Source organism: Mytilus californianus, unplaced genomic scaffold, assembly GCF_021869535.1.
Source record: "Mytilus californianus isolate M0D057914Y unplaced genomic scaffold, xbMytCali1.0.p SCAF_12, whole genome shotgun sequence".
Lineage (NCBI taxonomy): Eukaryota > Metazoa > Mollusca > Bivalvia > Mytilida > Mytilidae > Mytilus > Mytilus californianus.
In genome coordinates, this window is record NW_026262604.1 from 35,787,178 (window position 1) to 35,808,433 (window position 21,256).

General features: G+C 32.0%; 2 protein-coding genes across 2 annotated transcripts; both read right to left on the reverse strand.

Annotated features, from left to right (window-relative positions):
- Positions 1–202: 202 nt before the first annotated feature.
- On the reverse strand, positions 203–10,651 carry LOC127722418 (uncharacterized). The gene is made up of 14 exons (XM_052229289.1): positions 10,420–10,651; positions 9,029–9,154; positions 7,830–7,911; positions 7,295–7,408; positions 6,747–6,823; positions 6,007–6,151; positions 5,344–5,483; positions 4,227–4,313; positions 3,620–3,720; positions 3,336–3,510; positions 2,105–2,201; positions 1,660–1,770; positions 824–993; positions 203–308 (listed from the first exon to the last, which is right to left on the reverse strand). Exons 7-14 carry the CDS (start codon positions 5,469–5,471, stop codon positions 203–205), a joined length of 975 nt encoding a protein of 324 aa, XP_052085249.1. The 5' UTR covers positions 5,472–5,483; positions 6,007–6,151; positions 6,747–6,823; positions 7,295–7,408; positions 7,830–7,911; positions 9,029–9,154; positions 10,420–10,651.
- A 71-nt stretch (positions 10,652–10,722) lies between these two features.
- LOC127721757 (uncharacterized) lies at positions 10,723–20,405 on the reverse strand. Its single transcript, XM_052228558.1, has 5 exons — positions 20,174–20,405; positions 13,052–13,111; positions 12,682–12,807; positions 12,156–12,251; positions 10,723–11,123 (listed from the first exon to the last, which is right to left on the reverse strand). Exons 2-5 carry the CDS (start codon positions 13,077–13,079, stop codon positions 10,849–10,851), a joined length of 525 nt encoding a protein of 174 aa, XP_052084518.1. The 5' UTR covers positions 13,080–13,111; positions 20,174–20,405; the 3' UTR covers positions 10,723–10,848.
- Between the last annotated feature and the right edge of the window lie 851 nt (positions 20,406–21,256).

A 21,256-nucleotide genomic window follows, 5' to 3' on the forward strand; every position in this document is an offset into this window, starting at 1 on the left:
TAAAATTACGATGTTTTTTTTAATTTATTTTTGGTTATGAAAACATAATTCAAAGATCTAATAATAAATTATTTCTTAAAAAATTGAATTCACAGTATTTAATATTCAATGTATTTGCATCTTAAATTAAAATGGTCTTTCTAATTTCAGACGATTCAAGTGAACGATAAGAAGAACAGGATTGTGACAAATTTAAACTTACTTACTCATAAAACATAGATACATTTCCATGGAGAAGGAGTAGTAAGTCCTCTACTCTGCTATTGGCATACCCACCAAGGAAATGGTATTTCATGCCCAGGAAAAACCTGAAAATGACAAAATGTTAAGGACTTTGAATTTATGATTTATATTTGAATGTACAAATAGAAAGTACATAAAATATTAATGTGTTAACATTTGAATGTTATAAGTAGCATTATATTTTTTTGTTTTAATATCCTCATACACATCAGGTTTTGCTAGACTACATTTTTTCATTTTGTCTGCTTTTATGTAATTATCGACTTGCATTGACAATTATGATATTTGTATTAAATTTGCATAACCCTATCATGAAAGAACGGCAAAAATCCTCTCCATATAGTTAAAAATTGTAAAGTTTATATCATGCTATGTCTTTGGTTACCCATGAAGAAGTAGGATTTAGACAAAGTGTAATACTTTTTATAAATCAGGTCATAAAAACAGAGACAGTTCAGAAAATTTATCCCCAAAATAAAATATACTTAGTTACTATTATCAAACAGATGATAATTAGATGATGCTTAAAATTTCGATCTTGTAAAATATAAGGTGTATAGTAATAAAATGTATTAATAACCTTTCAACTAAGTTATTTGTATCTTGATCTTCATGAAAAAAATGTCTTCCATAGTTGGCCCATCGACATCCCCACTTGTCAGTACACCAGTTGTCTAACAAGTAGTCTGCTATTTGTTTGGAAGGCATCTTCTCTTGCAACATTTTAACTTTTTGAGAAAAGTCTTCTTTCTGATGAAAAATTATATTGACACATTTCTTTTGAGTATAAAATCAGATTTTATAGATTAAACACGCGTGTACTCATAAGCATTGTATATTTATAGGTAAGATCTTTAAATCGCATTAAGCAACTATTTGTACTTTCTAAATTATTTTACTGCTTTAATTCAATAGAGATTCATTTCTATATGTTTCAGTGGTTTTTTTTTCATCTTTTATCAACCAAAATTCATTGATTGTATTTTTTATTATTATTATTATTGCGTTTTAATTGACTCTATTTGAAAAATCTTGTTGGTATGATTTTGATATTAAAACAATTACAATGTTGGAAAAGGAGAAAAAGATCCCACTGAGGTTTCATTTCTACAGGGATTTTTCTTATAATATAAACATATCAATAACCAATCGTGTTTCATTGTGAGGCCACACACTCGTGATTAATTTTTTAACAATGTTTCACATCCTCTGCATATAAAACTGTTATTATCAGAAGCAGGTCAAGTTATACTATGTAAATTAACATTCACCTAGTACATTTTAAATATTCGAATACATTATTTGAATTTGTCAGGACCAACTCAAAATTATTGACCAATTTAAAAATTATTATATTTCACTGTGGTATCATAGGTTCATTATATTTTATTTGTCTTAACTATCACGTTTGATTACCTTGGTACATATTTTCATAGTTCTAATATAGTCAATAACTTTTTTTCTGGTATGTGCGTGCATGGGTCCTGATACACCAGATTCTTTTTTATTCAAAAATCTGTACACAGCCTGTAAATCAAATCATTTATATTTAGTTCATGTCTTAAAGATTCTTGATAATAATAATTAAACATTGTCTTGAATATATCATGACTAATTATTTTTCAACAAGATAATATTTGATCTATGAAAGTATTAATGCGAAAGAGTCTATTTATTAATTCAAAACTGACCTCAAGCTTATAAACACAAAAAAAAGATATAAAATGTTAAATCCAATGCAATTAATACTTATTGATCCAAAAGAGTGAAACTTCACAGAATAACTCTCATTTAATAACTGATTTTTTTCCCATAAAGAATAAGGTAAAATGTATGATACATATATTGAATAATATAATACCTGTAAAACATGAAACCAGCAAAGTAAAACAGAGCTGTTTGGGAATACTTCATTAATTGCGCTGATTTCTTTGGTATCTCTGTCTACCATAAAAGATCTAGTAAACAAAATGTAACACTGCAGTATCAACAATCTATATCTTTATCTCATATTGGTTTTTTTCTATAATACTATTTGTTAATTTGTAAATAATTATGTAAATTCTTTTTTTTTTTATATCAATTAGATTTTTAATTTGTGATTAAAAAGTTTGGAAACAGGACTAAAAAAGCTTTAATTATTATGTTATGTATAAACCTGACTATGCTTTAATCTTAAATGCTTTGGTTTTAAAGCCTTGCTATAGATCACACTCAAAAGATCCCCCCAAGGGTGCCTGGGGAATAGAAGTATGGTCACCATTGGTCTTCCTCCGACCGGCAGTAAAACCCGTGCTAAAGTGGGGCGTCCGTTTGGCTGTGCGGGATGTACAAATTTGCAGCCACGTCCGGTCAGAATGGGGACGTTAAATCCGATGCCTCGTGTAAAGAGAGTGCCACGCTCTTTGCACGTTAAGAACCCTTGCAACAACTCTTTGAGGGGTCCGTAGGTGACCTGTTGGAAGGCTAAATTTCTGTCCCTATCCAATATACCCTCATTTCCCGTGGCAGTCTAAATTTCTCCGACCTTAACCCCTTAATCTATTACAGAACCTACCTATTGTATTTATTGTGAACTTGTTCTCGTCCTGAATATGCATGAAATATTTGCCACTGGACGTTAAGCAACCAACAATCAATCAATCAATCACTCAAAAGATTTTAAGGAAATTGATGTTTTTGTAAGTTTCATTAGTACATTAGAAAAATATTATTATGCAAAAATTATTTATCTAATATTCTTTGCCAAAATTCAACTGAAATTATTGTGGACCTTAATTGTATTAATTTTGATATGCATGAAAAAATGTTTCTTTAGATGAATCTATCATAGCATTGTCTATTTGTCATTTCAAATAACTATCACTGCACGAATATGTGAATAATGTCATAGTTTAACCTGTAATTTTTACAGCCAAATTAATTAAAACATATAATTGAATGGTATTTATTTATCTTTTATATCCATATCAGATTTGATGTTGACTCCGAATAATGTTACTAATTGTAAACAAATAATAAGACGAAAATGAAAAGTGTTAATAAGCAATGATATTGAATTCGAAATATTGTCAACTTTGATACCCACAAACCTTGGACGGAAATCAAATCCATGATTTTCAGCCGTAGTCTTCAGAGATCTCAGAAATATTTTGACAACTTCACCAGTATCATCTGACGAGATACAGTACGAAAGAGGAGTGCCTCGGCCTTGCTGTTCATCTCTTGCAACAAGAGCATAGAATGAATAACCATAGGCAGTTAATCCTTAAAACAAACAAAAAACATGTTGTAAGTTTATTGTCACACAGTTCAATTCTTTTAAACGTATCAATATTTTAAATTGAAATTTCCATGATTATATACAAGTATATACCTTTATATGTAGCATCTAAAAACACCACATTTTCTGCTAGTTTCACCATTCTTTTTCTTTGTGCTTCATTCTGGTAAATAATTACTAATGGCTGTACTCCCCTACAATGTAAATGTTACATATTTAATGACCAAAAGTATGAGTATGAATTATATATTTTATGTTGAAATCATGTCCATTTAATGGAAAAGAAGACGACAAACTAGCTACATTGTACTCATATTAAATAACCTCTATTAAAACTGAAAAAGACAAAAATGTAAAATATATTGACAAAATATATGACTTGTGAACAAGTGTAGCACTAAAAACACTCAAAAGGATAAAAACCAAAAATACAAATCATCTATTATGAGAAGTCAGATATACGTTCAGTCTACAGAAAACTCATCTGTACAGCTCTCATTGAAACATTTTACAGACAAAATCATATACGAAATTGGACAGACGAGTACTATAAAAACTATTTGAACATAAGGCAATCCAGTCATGTCTGAAGAACAAAACAGGGTATCAATCAGTAATTTCAGAATTACTCTTTATCAGCATTATGCTTATATCAGTTATTAAAATTTACAAAAGTACATTATTATATAAGAATAATTACTCTTTCAATTCTTGGTAGAAAATTATCTCTTCCTTCAGTATTTGTGTGCATAGCTCGTGTACAGCTACAGCATCATTCTGGTGAATTCTAAAACAAATGAGGAAATATCATAGATCAATACCAGTACTGACATATACAAAATCAATGTCAACATTACATCTGTATAATTTGACCAGAAAACACCAAAGTTAATTTACTGTGTAAAGTGCATGTTTACAATCAGATTGGTAAAAAGATTAAAATGGTGAATAAAGTAATGATTTTAACAGACGAACCATTGGGTTTGCAAACAGTGCATCAGTTTAAAGAACCACAAACCAAAGGCTGTATCTATAAATGTGATGGAGGTAACCAACGTCATTTCCAGTGTAAGGTACTAAATACCAAATGCTCTTTAAATTTCACTTTACTAAAGTATGTAGATGTAACAAGACGGAACCAAGGATATACTTTGTGTAAAGCTATCATTTTTTTTTAAATTGTCCAGATGTGACCAAAGTTGCGGTGAACAGTGGTAACCAAAGTCAATATATGTGTACGGTTTCAAAAGGGATATAGATTATATACATATCTAAAATAGACATAGGAAACACAAGTATGATTAAGGTAGCCCTAGTCAATACCTGTGTATCATTATATATATGTTTCAGGTGACCAAAGTTAACAAAATGGTGAAAAGTGATTATCAAATTCTACAAACATTTAAGGGTACAAGTGGCGACCCAGGTCCATATATGTGTTCATTAACCAGAGGTTACCAAAGTCTGTATATGTTAAGTGTTATCAGAGGTAGCAAAGTCTTTGTCAATATTAAGATTTGGTTCAAGTTATCAGAGGTAACTGAAGTCCGGATAATGTGTTATTTTTCGATGACTGGATACGTAGAGACAAATATAAAAAAGAAGATGTGGTTCGATGACTGGATGCGTAGAGACAAATATAAAAAAGAAGATATGGTATGATTACCAATGAGACAACTATCCACAAAAGACCAAAAATGACACAAACATTAACAACTATAGGTCACCATACGGCCTTCAACAATGAGCCTGTTTTTTTAGAAGAACAAAGTAGTAAGTACATATTTTAAGTAAATCTTTTGATTATGTTTTGATACCTTTTATCCATTTTGTAACGTTGACATATATTCTTAATGTCAACTGGTGTCAGATAGTATCTTCTATCGTGCACATCAAAATGCCCTTGATCTCTAGCCCATTTCCATGCTTTGCACAATATTTCCATGGGTTTTTTCCCCTATTGATAATGAAATAAAATTAAATTCGTGTCAATTACAATTAATTTCAAATTTAGTTAAAATCTTTTTGAGCTTAAGGATTTTTTCAAATCAACACAAAATATGTCGTTGTATCAATATATGTCATTGTAAAAATATATGTCTTCTAGAATATTTTATCATCAATGCTATTCAGCTTTAAACTGGTTTTTTCATTAAAATATTTCATACAAGCGTCCGATATTTATGTAAATGCATTAAATGACTCTCTGGCAAGCCAATTTTATCCTAATCATTTTATTTTTGATTTATTTCAACCTATTCATTCATTATAATCTTTGCAAATTATGAAAAAATGCGCCGGAAGACAAACACAGACATCGAAAAGAACAGAATGGTTGAGAAAATATTAAACTCCAATAATGTCAGCATACACAATTTTTATTATCATTGTGTTTATAAGAGTGCCAGCAACTTATAATTGAAAAATAAGTCAATTCGTTATGAGCAATAAATTATATATAATACCGACGACATGAATACCTGATCAAGTAAAGCATCTATATAAAGCAGTAAGCTGTGATCTGGGCGTGATTGGTGTTTTTCCTCTTTTATCTGTAAACTGTGTCCATTGTGTTTTAGTTGTTGCCGAATTATTACTGCTTTTTTACTCAAATGGGTCAAAAATCTGTGTAAGAAGATATTAACATGCCCTTTAATGATTTTTGTTACATGTACAACGCACTGGTTAGTACTGTTTTGCCAAACGTATCATTATTATATTTATTACAACAGCTTGTAAGCAATATTTAAGATCTATCGGACTTGAAGAAAAGGATTATTTTTTCTAAAAATATGTGTAAGGCTACTTCGAATAACTGCTATGGTTGTTGTGTTCTCCTTGTAAATTGATAACTTATCATCAAAATGATATATACCAAATTCTATATAATTTGATACAGGGATTCTCTATATAATAATTTCAACCATGACAGGGTGTATTGACCCGCTCATCACATGAAATGTCAGGTAAACTAGCCAGAAACTCATGAATGGTGTATGCCCGGTGAATACCTGTTTAAATGTGTTTGGTTTAGTAATATGATAAATGCATTTAATTCCCACTCTCAAGACACGGACAAAAGGTTGCTTAACTACAACAAGGATGTTAGGATCAATAAATAATGATGTTCAAACGCTTAAAAGTTATAAATTAATTTATAGTTTTGCATCATAAAAGAAAAGTAAAAGAGATAGATGAATATTACATTAACATAACATACTGGAATGACACATATGCCTGACAATTATTTGCCCTGGTATTCAAAGGACCTGTTTTTTTCCTCTTGGTTTATTACATCTAAAATAAACATGATAAAATTTAAACAAATATGCATCTTAACTTTATAGATAACCAAAGAGAAAAATGTTGTGCAATATTTCAGAAAATTCATAGTTCAATACGTTTAAAAGCTTTCGGAACTATCTGTTATTAAAGGCCATACTATAATTACTGTATAAACTATAACACAAAACGTATATTATTGAAAAAAAGCAAGAGAATAACATACAACCAGAAGTCAAGATTATACAACTCATCTCTTTCAAAACTATACCAATATTATTTTCTGTCACAAATGTATCTTTTAACTCAGCATTGTCTTGCAAATTTGATATGCAAGATATGTAAATAGATTCTTTAAGAATGTTTACGATTGGTACTAAAGTTGTTCTCTTTTTCTATTTATTGTTTATTTGGAGAAAAACAAGAGTGGATTTATTTCAAGATAAAATTCCTTTATAGATTATCGACTTAGATGATTAAAATTACCTTTCACACCTGTATTGCAATGTGGTTTTATTTGCTTTCCTGTGAATAAAATTCCCTGTGATTGTTATATCCATTAAATGCTTGGTTATGACGTCTTCGTTGTCCACTTCATTTCTGTTGAATGATAAGCAAAAACTGAAGCCAAAGTCACAAATGCTAGCTGATAAAACACAACAATATGTTTCAGTGTAATAGTGTGACCAAAAAATCATCCATATATTCAGAAACATTGGAAAGAGTTACACCATAGTATAATAGACTTAAATTGTCCCCCAAAAAATAGAGTTCTTAAAAATGATCCCTTTGTTAATACAGTGATTTTTATATTTTGTAAGACTATTTGAAGTTCAGTAAAATTATTCTGAATAACAAACAGAGTTATTTTTCAATAATCTGAAGGTATATGTTTTGCTGTGATAGATATTTATTTTCTTTTAATTCTATTGAAACCATTAGGTCATAGGAAGAAGGTAGCATATAGAAATTAGTTGATTTCAAAACTATATATTTTCGATTAAAATAAAATTTCCCATACCTTAAACGTCTAACAATGCAATCAGTACCATTTTTCCGTTTTTTGATGAAGGTGGATCTCACAAACTCTACGAATGGCATATCTAGGGTAAGAAAAGCATATGTATTGCTGTGTAGTAACACTAGTTTACTTGTTATAAATTTAAAAACAAATGATGACATCGATGAAAAATACCAACAAACGACCTCTGCACAATAAAATTAACGGTACCAATTTTCTTGCACCAGATGCGCATTTCGACAATACATGTCTCTTCAGTGATGCTCGTTGCCAAATTATTTGAAATCCAAAGCTTATATAAAAGATGAAGAGCTATAATCCAAAAGGTCCAAAAAGTATAGCCAAATCCGTGAAAGAAATCAGAGCTTTGCATGAGGGAGATACATTCCTTAATTTATAATAATTTCTAATATTTTGTAACAGCAAATTTTAATAACACAAAAAAATAGTTGCATATAATATATTTGAACGTTTCAACAGGCGCAAACCTGCACATTACACGTAAAACAGCAGTAAAACATTAAAAGAAAAGACGCACTATAAAAGCAAATAATGGAAAATGGCTTAACTCTGACAAAACAATTAACGAGTTACAAAAAATACAATTATAAACATAAGTATACTTCGCGACACAGTATTAATACAATAATAAAACGCATTTGCAGTATAACATAGACGTTACAGTTAATAATAAAAAAGGAGGACACATGATACAACTATTGCGACAAAATGACGTTAGATAAACCACTTTAAATTTCGCATGTAAAGTCAAATTTAAGTATAATAATTTTGTCGTTGGAAGTACGGAGAAATGGAAATAAAATGTGTTTTAAATGCATTGTTGACTTTCGAAAAGCCTTCGATAAAGTCATGCTCATTGGTAGTATCTATAAACTGCAACTTTATAATACAACTAATTATTTTTTATAGAATATTGACGTCTATGTATACTAATGGTAGGTTATGTATAAAAGTGGATGATAAAATGACTTTTACTTTTTATAATAAAATTGAGAATAAAAATGGGGAATGTGTCAAAGAGACAACAACCCGACCGTAGAAAAATACAACAGCAGAAGGTCACCAACAGGTCTTCAATGTAGCGAGAAATTCCCGCTAATTATAAGTTATTCAAATCATTTTAAAATCACTGATGATAAGTATGGCTAGTGAACATTTCCGAAGGAACAATATTGTACCTTCAACATCATGTGTCATGTTATAGTTGCTGAGTTCTTCGTTGCACACATCAACAGGAATAAAAAGGTTATCATCATTTGTTGCATGCTAATCATTCGTGTGGTGATCAAGTTTGCCACTGTCACCTAAAATTTGTTGTATAAACGTTACAATTAACAAAAAAACGTAATAATTTATAATTAATACTAGTTTATCTGTTAAAATAAAGCTTTTTTGCATCTGAATGTATTTGCCAATTAGAAAAACTTTGCCTCTAATGCTGATTGATATCAATGCAGTAATTATGCAATCAAATTATGTAAAGTAAACTTATATAAATATCACATTTACAATACTTCCTTTAATATTTTTCTTTTTCAAAAACAGTCTACAGTGAAAAAACGTAAAACGATTTAAGGTAGATCATTACTGAATTTTTTTCTCAGACATAATTTTCTTATACATAGCCACAATTTAGTAGAAAATCAAAAGAAAAAGGGTGAAAATAAATCTCGTTTTCTTGCGAAAAATGGAAATTTCATTATCATTCCTTTAAAGAAAATTCACCAAATAAGTTATCTTCCGTTAATTAGCTCAGTTGACAAATTGAATCAAACAAAGACTGATAGCCGGTTTTTACAATAACACTTATTTTTTCAATGATATAATGCACTTATTTACATTTATCAAACAAGAGTTTTAAAAATGAATAGCATTTATGTCTCAAAATTTGCAGTTTAAATAAAGAACTTTGTCGCTTGTGTGCTGCTATTTTACAATTCAAGATGGCGATATACAGATATATAGTGATGATCTACCTAATTCAAAGATATAAGGCTTAAAAATGTGTTCCGTCTACGTAAGACTCATTAGGGTCGCTCCTATCGAAAATGTGAAAATGCCTAATGAAGAACAAAGTTAAAATAAACTTATTTCATTTCGTTTTGCCAAAAACAATTTGATAAAATATCAAATATATAAATATGGACATTTTACTGATTCTATGGTATTTATCCCTTTCTGAGCACAATATTGATCAACATTTTACCAAACGTGGGTCATTTGATCGAAGTCCTTCCTTAGTCGAAATATAATAATGACGACAAATATTTTGCTTTCCTCTGAATTTTATATAATGACGTCATTGGAATAGGTGATCATGCCCGATGAAGTCAGACAAGAAGAGCATGACTTTTTGTAAATAATCTAAACAAATTATCAAATTTTATTGGAATCATTAGATTAACAGATTCCACAACTATATCTCGTGTTATAAGATATTTCCCAACTATCAACCGTAGACATTATTTTTTTAACATAGATTTACATATGCGTTACTTTAAACTATAACTGTAAAGGTATCTCTTTATGAGAGATAATCATAAATTATATAATTTCTATTATCAGTTACCTTTTGGCTGGAGTGACTGGTAGTGGTTTTCGAAAATGTGCCCAAGAAGAATAGGATTACCGGAAAAACCATCACAACCAGTTACCCAAAGGACACTATCCTCATTATTGGTACTGGGAGCACTGGTGACAATAACTATGTCTCTCTGTAGCATTCTGGACATTCCAATGACCACAACATGGTCTGCGTACTCTCCATTCTGTAACATCCTGTCACAGTAGTCCGGAAAATTGTCTTCGGAAGTATTTTTGATGGTATTTGTGTGTTAATAGCTTCTTTACTGATTTAAATCATATATTTAAGTTGTGCTGATGCGCCACTAACGTTGCCAACGGTTTTGATTTGTCCCCTGAAAACATGTCCAACTAATTCTTTATGTTTCTGTCCATGGAGGAGTTTGATAATTAGTGAATGTATTTAACAAGTAAATTAGTTTACCTCAAAACTAGGATGTGTTGATATGTAGTTTACAACATTTGTTCTTAATTGTTCGGGAGCAATAACGTCTGCGCCAATTCTATCTAGCTGGCATGTGATTGCTTCAAAAAAACAATTACCATTCCCTGGTGTTTGACCTCTGTATTCTAAGCCATGGGATGAACAGTTCCTCTTAAGTCTCTCAACTATTAATGTTTGTTCCTCGTTTGAAGCTATGGATTGCTTTATAGCAATTTGTAGTTCATCAGGTGTTTGGAATGATTTCCCTTAATATTAGAATATAAGGTTAAAATTTCTTCACTTCAAATTTACAGCTAAATGACATTGTTTATACATACTTATGTGTATTCAATTGTAATAAAAACGTATCATTGAAAATATTACTTGTTTATTCAGGGATCATTTGACAGATTTGTTAAGAGTGATATGATTCTGGGTAAACTCTGAATTTTACAATAAAATATGAATTATGATTCTTTCATTTCTTTGTGAGGTTGTTGACATTCACCTCTTTAGAATTATAAATTAACTTTTTCAGACCTTCTGCTCTGAAATATTTGTATCACAAAAGTCTGACATTTTTGGCTATTCATAAATTTATTCAAAAACAATATTTGACTTTGTTATTCATGATTATTGAAAGCAATGATAATATGCTGGTGGTTGACTGGTTTTGTGTAAATTATTTTGTTTTGAATTAAACAAATAAAATGAAGATACAGAACCAAAAACATTCTAAAATTTGAATGATGGCAGCAACTAGATGCATGTAATTGGTATTGACATTTTGTTTTAGAAAATGTGTGTGTAGGTGTGTATGTGTGTTGGTGTGTTGGTGTGTGTATGTGTGTTGGTGTGTTGGTGTGTATGTGGGTGTGCTGGTATGTGTGTGTGGGGAGGTAAAAATTTGATATGAATCCTTTCTTTTTACTAATAAAGGGCATCATAAGAAAATTGAAATAAAACACTGATCAGTATTAAGTGAACTGCCAAAGTGTGTTATGTACACTAGTTTTGAGATGATAAACAAATGATAAAGTAAGGAATAAACCGCAAACCAATTCCGTGGAATGATGTTTGTCTTGTTCCCGATTTTGTGTTTATTGTCGTGGCTTTGTCAATTTGGTTATGACAAGTGGATTTGATTAAGTGCCTTTTGAATTTTCTGTTTTTCAGTTTCCAATTTGCGTGCCAACAGATATATTCAACTACAAAAGTCTACAGTATTAACATAAAAATAACACTACTGTGTTATAAATGTATATCTATAATATAATACAGATAAAGAAATAAATCACCTGATGCTAAGCATATCTTTTCTTTCATCTCATTTGCTTTTTCTGTTAAGGTTTGTGCGTGGCGAAGAATATACTGTTTTGAATTTGTATCACATGCTAAAATGGTAGGGAAATATAATATTTGTGCGTGTAATTTCCTAGAATAAATCATATTTTTTCAATTTGCATATGTACACAAAAAAACAAAAACAGTAACAATTTTCGATTTGTTGGAATAAGATACTAATTTTGAAACACTTTTAAAAAAAATATATACGCAGTCGCTGAGCCATTACAAATTGGCCAAGGATAATTGATCGTAGCTGAATAAAGTTTTAAAAAATGAAGAGCATATTATCCATGCCATCGGTCGTTGTAAAATATTTAGCATAAAAGGTCAATCCGTGGTAAAATCAGTATAAATTCAAGCCTAAATGAACTATTTCTCAATTGTATGATCTAAACAGCGTAATCTATACAATACTGTATGAAAAATATCACGACATTTGTGGCGGTTTGGGCATAAATGAGAAAACACAATTCATACCCAATTCTCTGGCTTTTTTCTCCAAAGAGGTTGCCTCAATATATATGGCTTCAATCTGTTTTTTAACTTCTTCCTTTTCTTCATGTCGCAATTCATGGAGGTCTTCCAAATTAAAGTTTTCCAAACCTGTAAGATATGGAAATGGCGGAATAAATAACGATGTTTCAAATATACACCGCGATAATGTATCATAATTTGACATTCCTTAACTATAATTTTGGAATTTGTGCAGTTTTTCTAGTTTTCGAAGTATTTGATTTGTACTATCAACCCTACGTTTCGAATTCTGATTTTAGGAATTGAATATTGGTCTTTATATGACCTCTACTATGATTAATGAAATAATTATGTTTTAAACTGTAACCATTACCTTCAAAATCGCCTGTTACACCTGTCATATTTCCTCTATTTAATTCACGAACAAAAAACCCTGTAATGAGAATGTGAAATATATCATATTTATTTTTAAAATGTCAACAAAATCTTTTTTTTATTAATTGTATATAACCGGAGAAACCATGAGACCCCTTAAAAGTCATATAATTATATATAGGATGAACAGATTTAACCAAAATGAATTGCAGTTCAGGGTAATAAGAGGTTGCCTGAGACATTATTTGCGTCAGATTACCAAAAGTAAATAAATTATAGGATGGGTATCCAGAGATATCCATAATCATTATCTGTTTATGATGAGCAATATTCATATTCAATATAAATGTTGCGGGAAGTGTTAACCAAATTTAACATCTGGATAGTGTGAAACGAGATAATCGATGCCAATAAAGATTCATTAATTATGAATTGTGACCAGAACCTAAAGTTAATACCTGTGTATGGTGACCAAAGGTAACCACATTCCAAATCTGTAAAGGGTGACCAGAGGTAATTTAAGTAAATATATGTATACGATGACCGGAGGTAATCTCATTCAATAATATGAAAGGGTTACCCAATTCGAAATCTGTGTAGGGGGGCCAGAGGTAAACATATTTAATATCTGTGTAGAATGACCTGAGTTAACCACATTCAATATCTTTTAAATTGACAAACGATATTCATCTTATGAATTGTCACCATAGTTAACATAAGCCAATTTATTGTAGGGTGACCAAAAGTAACCATTTTCAATATCTGTGTAGGATGACCAGAGGTAACCATAGCCAATATCTGTGTGGGTGACCAGAGGTAACCATATGCAATATCTTTGTAAGGTGACCAGAGGTTACCTTAGTCAATATCTGTGTAAGGTGTCCAGAGGTAACCTTATTCAATATCTGTGTAGGGTGACCAGAGGTAACCATATTCACAATTTTGGTAGGGTGACCAGAGGTCACCCTATTTAATATCTTTGTAAGTTGACCAGAAGTAACCATATTCAATATTTTTGTACGGTTACCAGAGGTAATCACATTTAACATCTTTGTAGTGTGACCAGAGATTACCAAATTAAACATCTAAGTAGGGTTAATAAAGGTACCTAAATTCAATATTTATGCATGGTGTCTAAAGATAAATAAATGTATATCTGTGTTGGTGACCCGAGGTAACCACATTAAAAAAAAACAATTGCTATATATATTTGTTGACAACGGCTACATAATTTAATATATGTGTACATCGACCGGAAGTGGCTATATTAATTATAAAAGTAGCGCAAAAAGTGTGCACCGAGATAACCATTGCTAACCAAATTCATTATTTATGAATTGTAACCATAGGTAACATAAGCCAAATTTTTGTAGATTGACCAAAGGTAACCATAGCCAATATCTGTGCGGGTGACCAGAGGTGACCATGTTCAAATTATGCGTAGAGTGACCAGAGGTAACCATACTTAATATATGTGTAGGGTGACCAGAGGTAACCACATTCAAACTCTTTTTAGATGACCAAAGATAACCATATGCAATATCTTTGTAAGGTGACCAGAGGTAACCATATTCAAAATTTTAGTAGGGTGACCAGAGGTAACCATATTCAAAATTTTGGTTGGTTGACCAGAGGTTACTATATTCAATATCTTTGTAGGGTGACCAGAGGTAACCATATTCAATATTTTTGGAGGGTGACCAGAGGTAACCACATTCAACATCTTAGTAGTGTGACCAGAGATTACCAAAATAAACATTTTAGTAGGTTTAATAAAAGTACCTACATTCAATATTTATGCATGGTGTCTAAAGATAAATAATTTTATATATGTGTATGGTGACCCGAGGTAACTACATTAAGAAAAGGCAATTGCTATATATTTTTGTTGACAATGGCAACATTATTTAATATATGTGTACATCGACCAGAAGTTGCTATATTAATAATAAAAGTAGCGTAAAAAGTGTGAACCGGGATAACCGATGCTAACCAAATACATTATTTACGAATTGTAACCATAGGTAACATAAGCCAATTTATTGTAGGTTGACCAGAGGTTACCATTTTCAATATCTGTGTAGAGTAACAAGAGCTAACCATACTCAATATATTTGTAGGGTGACCAGAAGTAACCACAATCAATATCTTTTTAGATGACAAAAAAAACCATATCCAATATCTTTGTTAGGTGACCAGAGGTAACCATATTCAAAGTTTTGGTAAGGTGACCAGAGGTTACCATGTTCAAAATATGTGTAGGGTGACCAGAGGTAACCATAGTCAATATATGTGTAGGGAGACCAGAGGTTACCACATATAATATCTTTTTAGGTGACCAAAGATAACCATATGCAATATCTTTGTAAAATGACCAGAGTTAACCTTATTCAATATCTGTGTAGGGTGACCAGAGGTAACCATATTCAAAGTTTTGGTTGGGTGACCAAAGGTAACCTTATTCAATATATGTGTAGGGTGACCAGAGGTAACCATATTCAAAGTTTTGGTTGGGTGACCAGAGGTAACCTTATTCAATATCTGTGTAGGGTGACCAGAGGTTACCATATTCAATATCTTTGGAGGGTGACCAGAGGTAACCACATTCATCATCTTGGCAGTGTGACCAGAGGTAACCATATTCAAAGTTTTGGTTGGGGGACCAGAGGTAACCTTATTCAATATCTGTGTAGAGTGACCAGAGGTAACCATATTCAATATCTTTGGAGGGTGACCAGAGGTAACCACATTCATCATTTTGGCAGTGTGACCAGAGGTAACCATATTTAAAGTTTTGGTTGGGTGACCAGAGGTAACCTTATTCAATATATGTGTAGGGTGACCAGAGGTTACCACATTCAAAAAAGTCAATTGCTATATATATATGTGTGTGTTGACAATGACAACATAATTCAATGTATGTGTACAGCGACCAGAAGTTGCTATATTAATTATAAAAGTAGCACAAACGTGTGAACCGGGATAACAGATGCTAACCAAATACATTATTTATGAATTGTAACCATAGGTAACATAAGCCAATTTATTGTAGGTTGACCAGAGGTTACCATTTTCAATATCTGTGTAGAGTAACAAGAGCTAACCATACTCAATATTTTGTAGGGTGACCAGAAGTAACCACAATCAATATCTTTTTAGATGACAAAAAAAACCATATCCAATATCTTTGTTAGGTGACCAGAGGTAACCATATTCAAAGTTTTGGTAAGGTGACCAGAGGTTACCATGTTCAAAACATGTGTATGGTGACCAGAGGTAACCATAGTCAATATATGTGTAAGGAGACCAGAGGTTACCACATATAATATCTTTTTAGGTGACCAAAGATAACCATGTGCAATATCTTTGTAAAGTGACCAGAGGTAACCTTATTCAATATCTGTGTAGGGTGACCAGAGGTAACCATATTTAAAGTTTTGGTTGGGTGACCAGAAGTAACCTTATCCAATATATGTGTAGGGTGCACCGTGACCAGAGGTAACCATATTCAAAGTTTTGGTTGGGTGACCAGAGGTAACCTTATTCAATATCTGTGTAGGGTGACCAGAGGTAACCATATTCAAAGTTTTGGTAAGGTGACCAGAGGTTACCATGTTCAAAACATGTGTAGGGTGACCAGAGGTAACCATAGTCAATATATGTGTAGGGAGACCAGAGGTTACCACATATAATATCTTTTTAGGTGACCAAAGATAACCATATGCAATATCTTTGTAAAGTGACCAGAGGTAACCTTATTCAATATATGTGTAGGGTGACCAGAGGTAACCATATTTAAAGTTTTGGTTGGGTGACCAGAAGTAACCTTATTCAATATATGTGTAGGGTGACCAGAGGTAACCATATTCAAAGTTTTGGTTGGGTGACCAGAGGTAACCTTATTCAATATCTGGGTAGGGTGACCAGAGGTAACCATATTCAAAGTTTTGGTTGGGTGACCAGAGGTCACCCTATTCAATATCTTTGTAGGGTGACCAGAGGTAACCATATTCAATATCTTTGGAGGGTGACCAGAGGTAACCACATTCATCATCTTGGCAGTGTGACCAGAGATTACCAAAATAAACAGCTTACTAGTAGGTTTAATAAAGGTATCTACATTCAATATTTATGTATGGTGTCTAAAGATAAATAACTTTATATCTGTGTATGGCGACCCGAGGTTACCACATTCAAAAAAGGCAATTGCTATATATATATATGTGTGTGTTGACAATGGCAACATAATTCAATGTATGTGTACAGCGACCAGAAGTTGCTATATTAATTATAAAAGTAGCGCAAAAGTGTGAAACGGGATAACAGATGCTAACCAAATACATTATTTATGAATTGTAACCATAGGTAACATCAGCCAATTTATTGTAGGTTGACCAGAGGTTACCATTTTCAATATCTGTGTAGAGTAACAAGAGCTAACCATACTCAATATTTTTTAGGGTGACCAGAAGTAACCACAATCAATATCTTTTTAGATGACAAAAAAAACCATATCCAATATCTTTGTTAGGTGACCAGAGGAAACCATATTCAAAGTTTTGGTAAGGTGACCAGAGGTTACCATGTTCAAAATATGTGTAGGGTGACCAGAGGTAACCATAGTCAATATATGTGTAGGGAGACCAGAGGTTACCACATATAATATCTTTTTAGGTGACCAAAGATAACCATATGCAATATCTTTGTAAAGGGACCAGAGGTAACCTTATTCAATATTTGTGTAGGGTGACCAGAGGTAACCATATTTAAAGTTTTGGTTGGGTGACCAGAAGTAACATTATTCAATATATGTGTAGGGTGACCAGAGGTAACCATATTCAAAGTTTTGGTTGGGTGACCAGAGGTAACCTTATTCAATATCTGTGTAGGGTGACCAGAGGTAACCATATTCAAAGTTTTGGTTGGGTGACCAGAGGTCACCCTATTCAATATCTTAGTAGGGTGACCAGAGGTAACCATATTTAAAATTTTGGTTGGGTGAACAGAAGTAACCTTATTCAATATATGTGTAGGGTGACCAGAGGTAACCATATTCAATATCTTTGGAGGGTGACCAGAGGTAACCACATTCATCATCTTGGCAGTGTGACCAGAGATTACCAAAATAAACAGCTTACTAGTAGGTTTAATAAAGGTATCTACATTCAATATTTAAGTATGGTGTCTAAAGATAAATAACTTTATATCTGTGTATGGCGACCCGAGGTTACCACATTCAAAAAAGGCAATTGCTATATATATATGTGTGTGTTGACAATGGCAATATAATTCAATGTATGTGTACAGCGACCAGAAGTTGCTATATTAATTATAAAAGTAGCGCAAAAGTGTGAACCGGGATAACCGATGCTTACCAAATTCATTATTTATGAATTGTAACCATAGGTAATATAAGCCAATTTATTGTAGGTTGACCAGAGGTAACCATTTTCAATATCTGTAATTGTTTACCAGAGGTTACCTTTTTCAATATTTGTGTACGTTGATCAGAGGTTACCACGTTCAATTTATGACCGAAGTTTACAAAATTAAATATTTAAGTAGGCTAACTATAGGTAACCAAATTAAATATTTATGCACGGTGACTAGAGGTAATCAAGTTTTCTATCTGTGTAAGATAAGAGGTAACCACATTCAAAATATGTGAAGGGTGACCAGAGGTAACCCAATTCAGTATTTGTGTAGGGTAACTTGAGGTATTTAAAGTTCATATATGTATAGGGTGACCAGAGGTCACCAAATTCAATATTTTAGTAATTTATGTATGATTAATCATATTAAAACTCTTGCACAGTCATCAGTACATTTTCATTATTACCGGACTTAAGAAAGAACTCACACGATGGGAGCGTTCAAGACATGATTAAGAAGATTCCTGTTGTTCCTTACTTTTTTAATGTTGTTGTAAATTTCTTTTGGTATATCTGTTTACTCCTTGGTTTTGATTGTATTTGTCTTAGTAGGGTGACCAGAGATTACCAAAATCAAGACATATTTAGGGTAACAAGAGGTAGTTAAAGCCAGTATATAGGTTTTGAAACCGAACATAACTCAATTAAAAGTATTTGAAAGATGTCCAGATATAACCGTGATCATTATCTGTGTAGGATGGCAAGTTTATAACTAATTCAAACATCTGTGTTGGGTGACCAGAGGTTTCCATATTCAGTATATGTGAAGGGTGACCAGAGGTAACCATATGCAATATCTTTGTAAGATGACTAGAGGTAACCTTATTCAATATATGTGTAGGGTGACCAGAAAGAACCATATTCAAAATTTTGGTAGGGTGACCAGAGGTCACCATATTCAATATCTTTGTAGGGTGCCCAGAGGTAACCATATTCAACATCATTGTAGAGTGATTAGGGTTAACCATATACAACATCTTGGTAGGGTGTCCATATATTACCAAATTAAACATCTAAGTAGGGTTATTAAAGTTAAATAAATTCAATAGTTATGCACAGTGTCTAAAGATAAAAAATAGAATATATGTGTAGGGTGACCAGAGGTCACCACAATTAATTATGTAAAAGGTGACAAGGTGCAACAAAATTCAATATCTGTGAAGGCTTGCCGGGTTGACAAGAGGTAACCAAATTCAATATCTTATAATGTTTATTGCAATTCAATACATGTGTTGGGTGACCAGAGGTCACCACAATTAATTATGTAAAAGGTGACAAGATGTATAGAAATTCAATATCTGTTTAAGGGCCATTCAATATCTATATCTGTGTCAATTAATTAGAAGAACCACTGTAAATTTATCTGCAAAGGAAGTAAGGTTAATAAAGTTACTATGCATTTTGTATCAAATGACCAGTGTAACTGTATGCACTATTATTTTCTGTATAGGGTGACCAGAGGTAACCAATGGCAGTTTAAAGGTACCCGAGTTCGAGGCATACCATCTTTTTAGTTATATTTCATGAGAGTGCAATATAGGCCATTAGGTTATTTTTTTTTCTGAAAAATAAGCCATATCACTCGTTAATAGAGTTACAGATGAATCTTCTATGCATTTTCAATTGTTTGTTTTGAGTGAATCATTATGATTATTGATTATTTGTGTATTATTTTTTACTTTTTGTACCTCTCTCAACAGTATCCTTTGAAATATGGTGATTCCAGAACTTTGCATTAAGCTCATATCCGTATTGTATAACAGCAATTATAAACTGAGTATGCTGCACTGAGTATCCCCTTAGTAACGTACTTTCACTTTAAACCGGAAATCATGTACTATTTTTTGTCGCGTATAGACTCAATTTTAACCGTTTCTGTTCAGGTGACCAGTGGGCACCGTTCAGCGTAACTATTATCCTTGTGCATTTCATGGACGGATGGATGCCGGCGTTTCTGAAAAACGCAAAAATGAAAGTTTTGAACAAGAATCAGCGCATAAGAAAAGGAAATGCCTTCAAGAGTATAAAGACTCGTACACGGCTCTCTAGCCTTGCCTTCGGTCATCCAAGAAAGGGGAATGTATGGTACATTGTACAGTATGCAATTCAGATTCTCCGTCATGTAAAAGGGAAACAGCACAAGGATCGGACTGAACTCTGAACTATGACTTGAATATGATCTCCAGAGTACCTTGTTGAACTCTTAAACTATTGACATATCAATATAAGATAGTAACTAGTTGACTTTTAGTCAATGGCAATTAAATGTCTAGTCATAAGTATTCAAATCAAATCATCCCAAATGAGTTTATTATTTTGAGGTTTTGTATAAATAATGTGTTGTACAAGATTAAATGTTTAATAAAATTTTAAATCTACATATCTTGTTTCTTTATAAGTACACACTGCATACCAGATTTGCATGTATTGACTTATTCCAATCTTGAGCTCAACTTTTCGTCAAATCATGCAAATCTTATGTTATAATCTTGGTCAAAATCTTTGTTCCAAAAATATCTGAATAAGACTGCAGATACCTTTAGAATGCAGGAAATTGTGTGGTGTTAAAAAGTAAAACCACAAAAATACTGAACTCCATGGAAAATTCCCAACGGAAAGTCCCTAATCAATTGGCAAAGTCAAAAGTTCAAACACATCAAACGAATGGATAACAACTATCATATTCCTGGAGGGTTGGATGAAATTTGAAAAAATAGGCAGGACAGGAGTTTTGAGTAAAAAAAAAGGCACGATGAGATTATTTGCAAAAA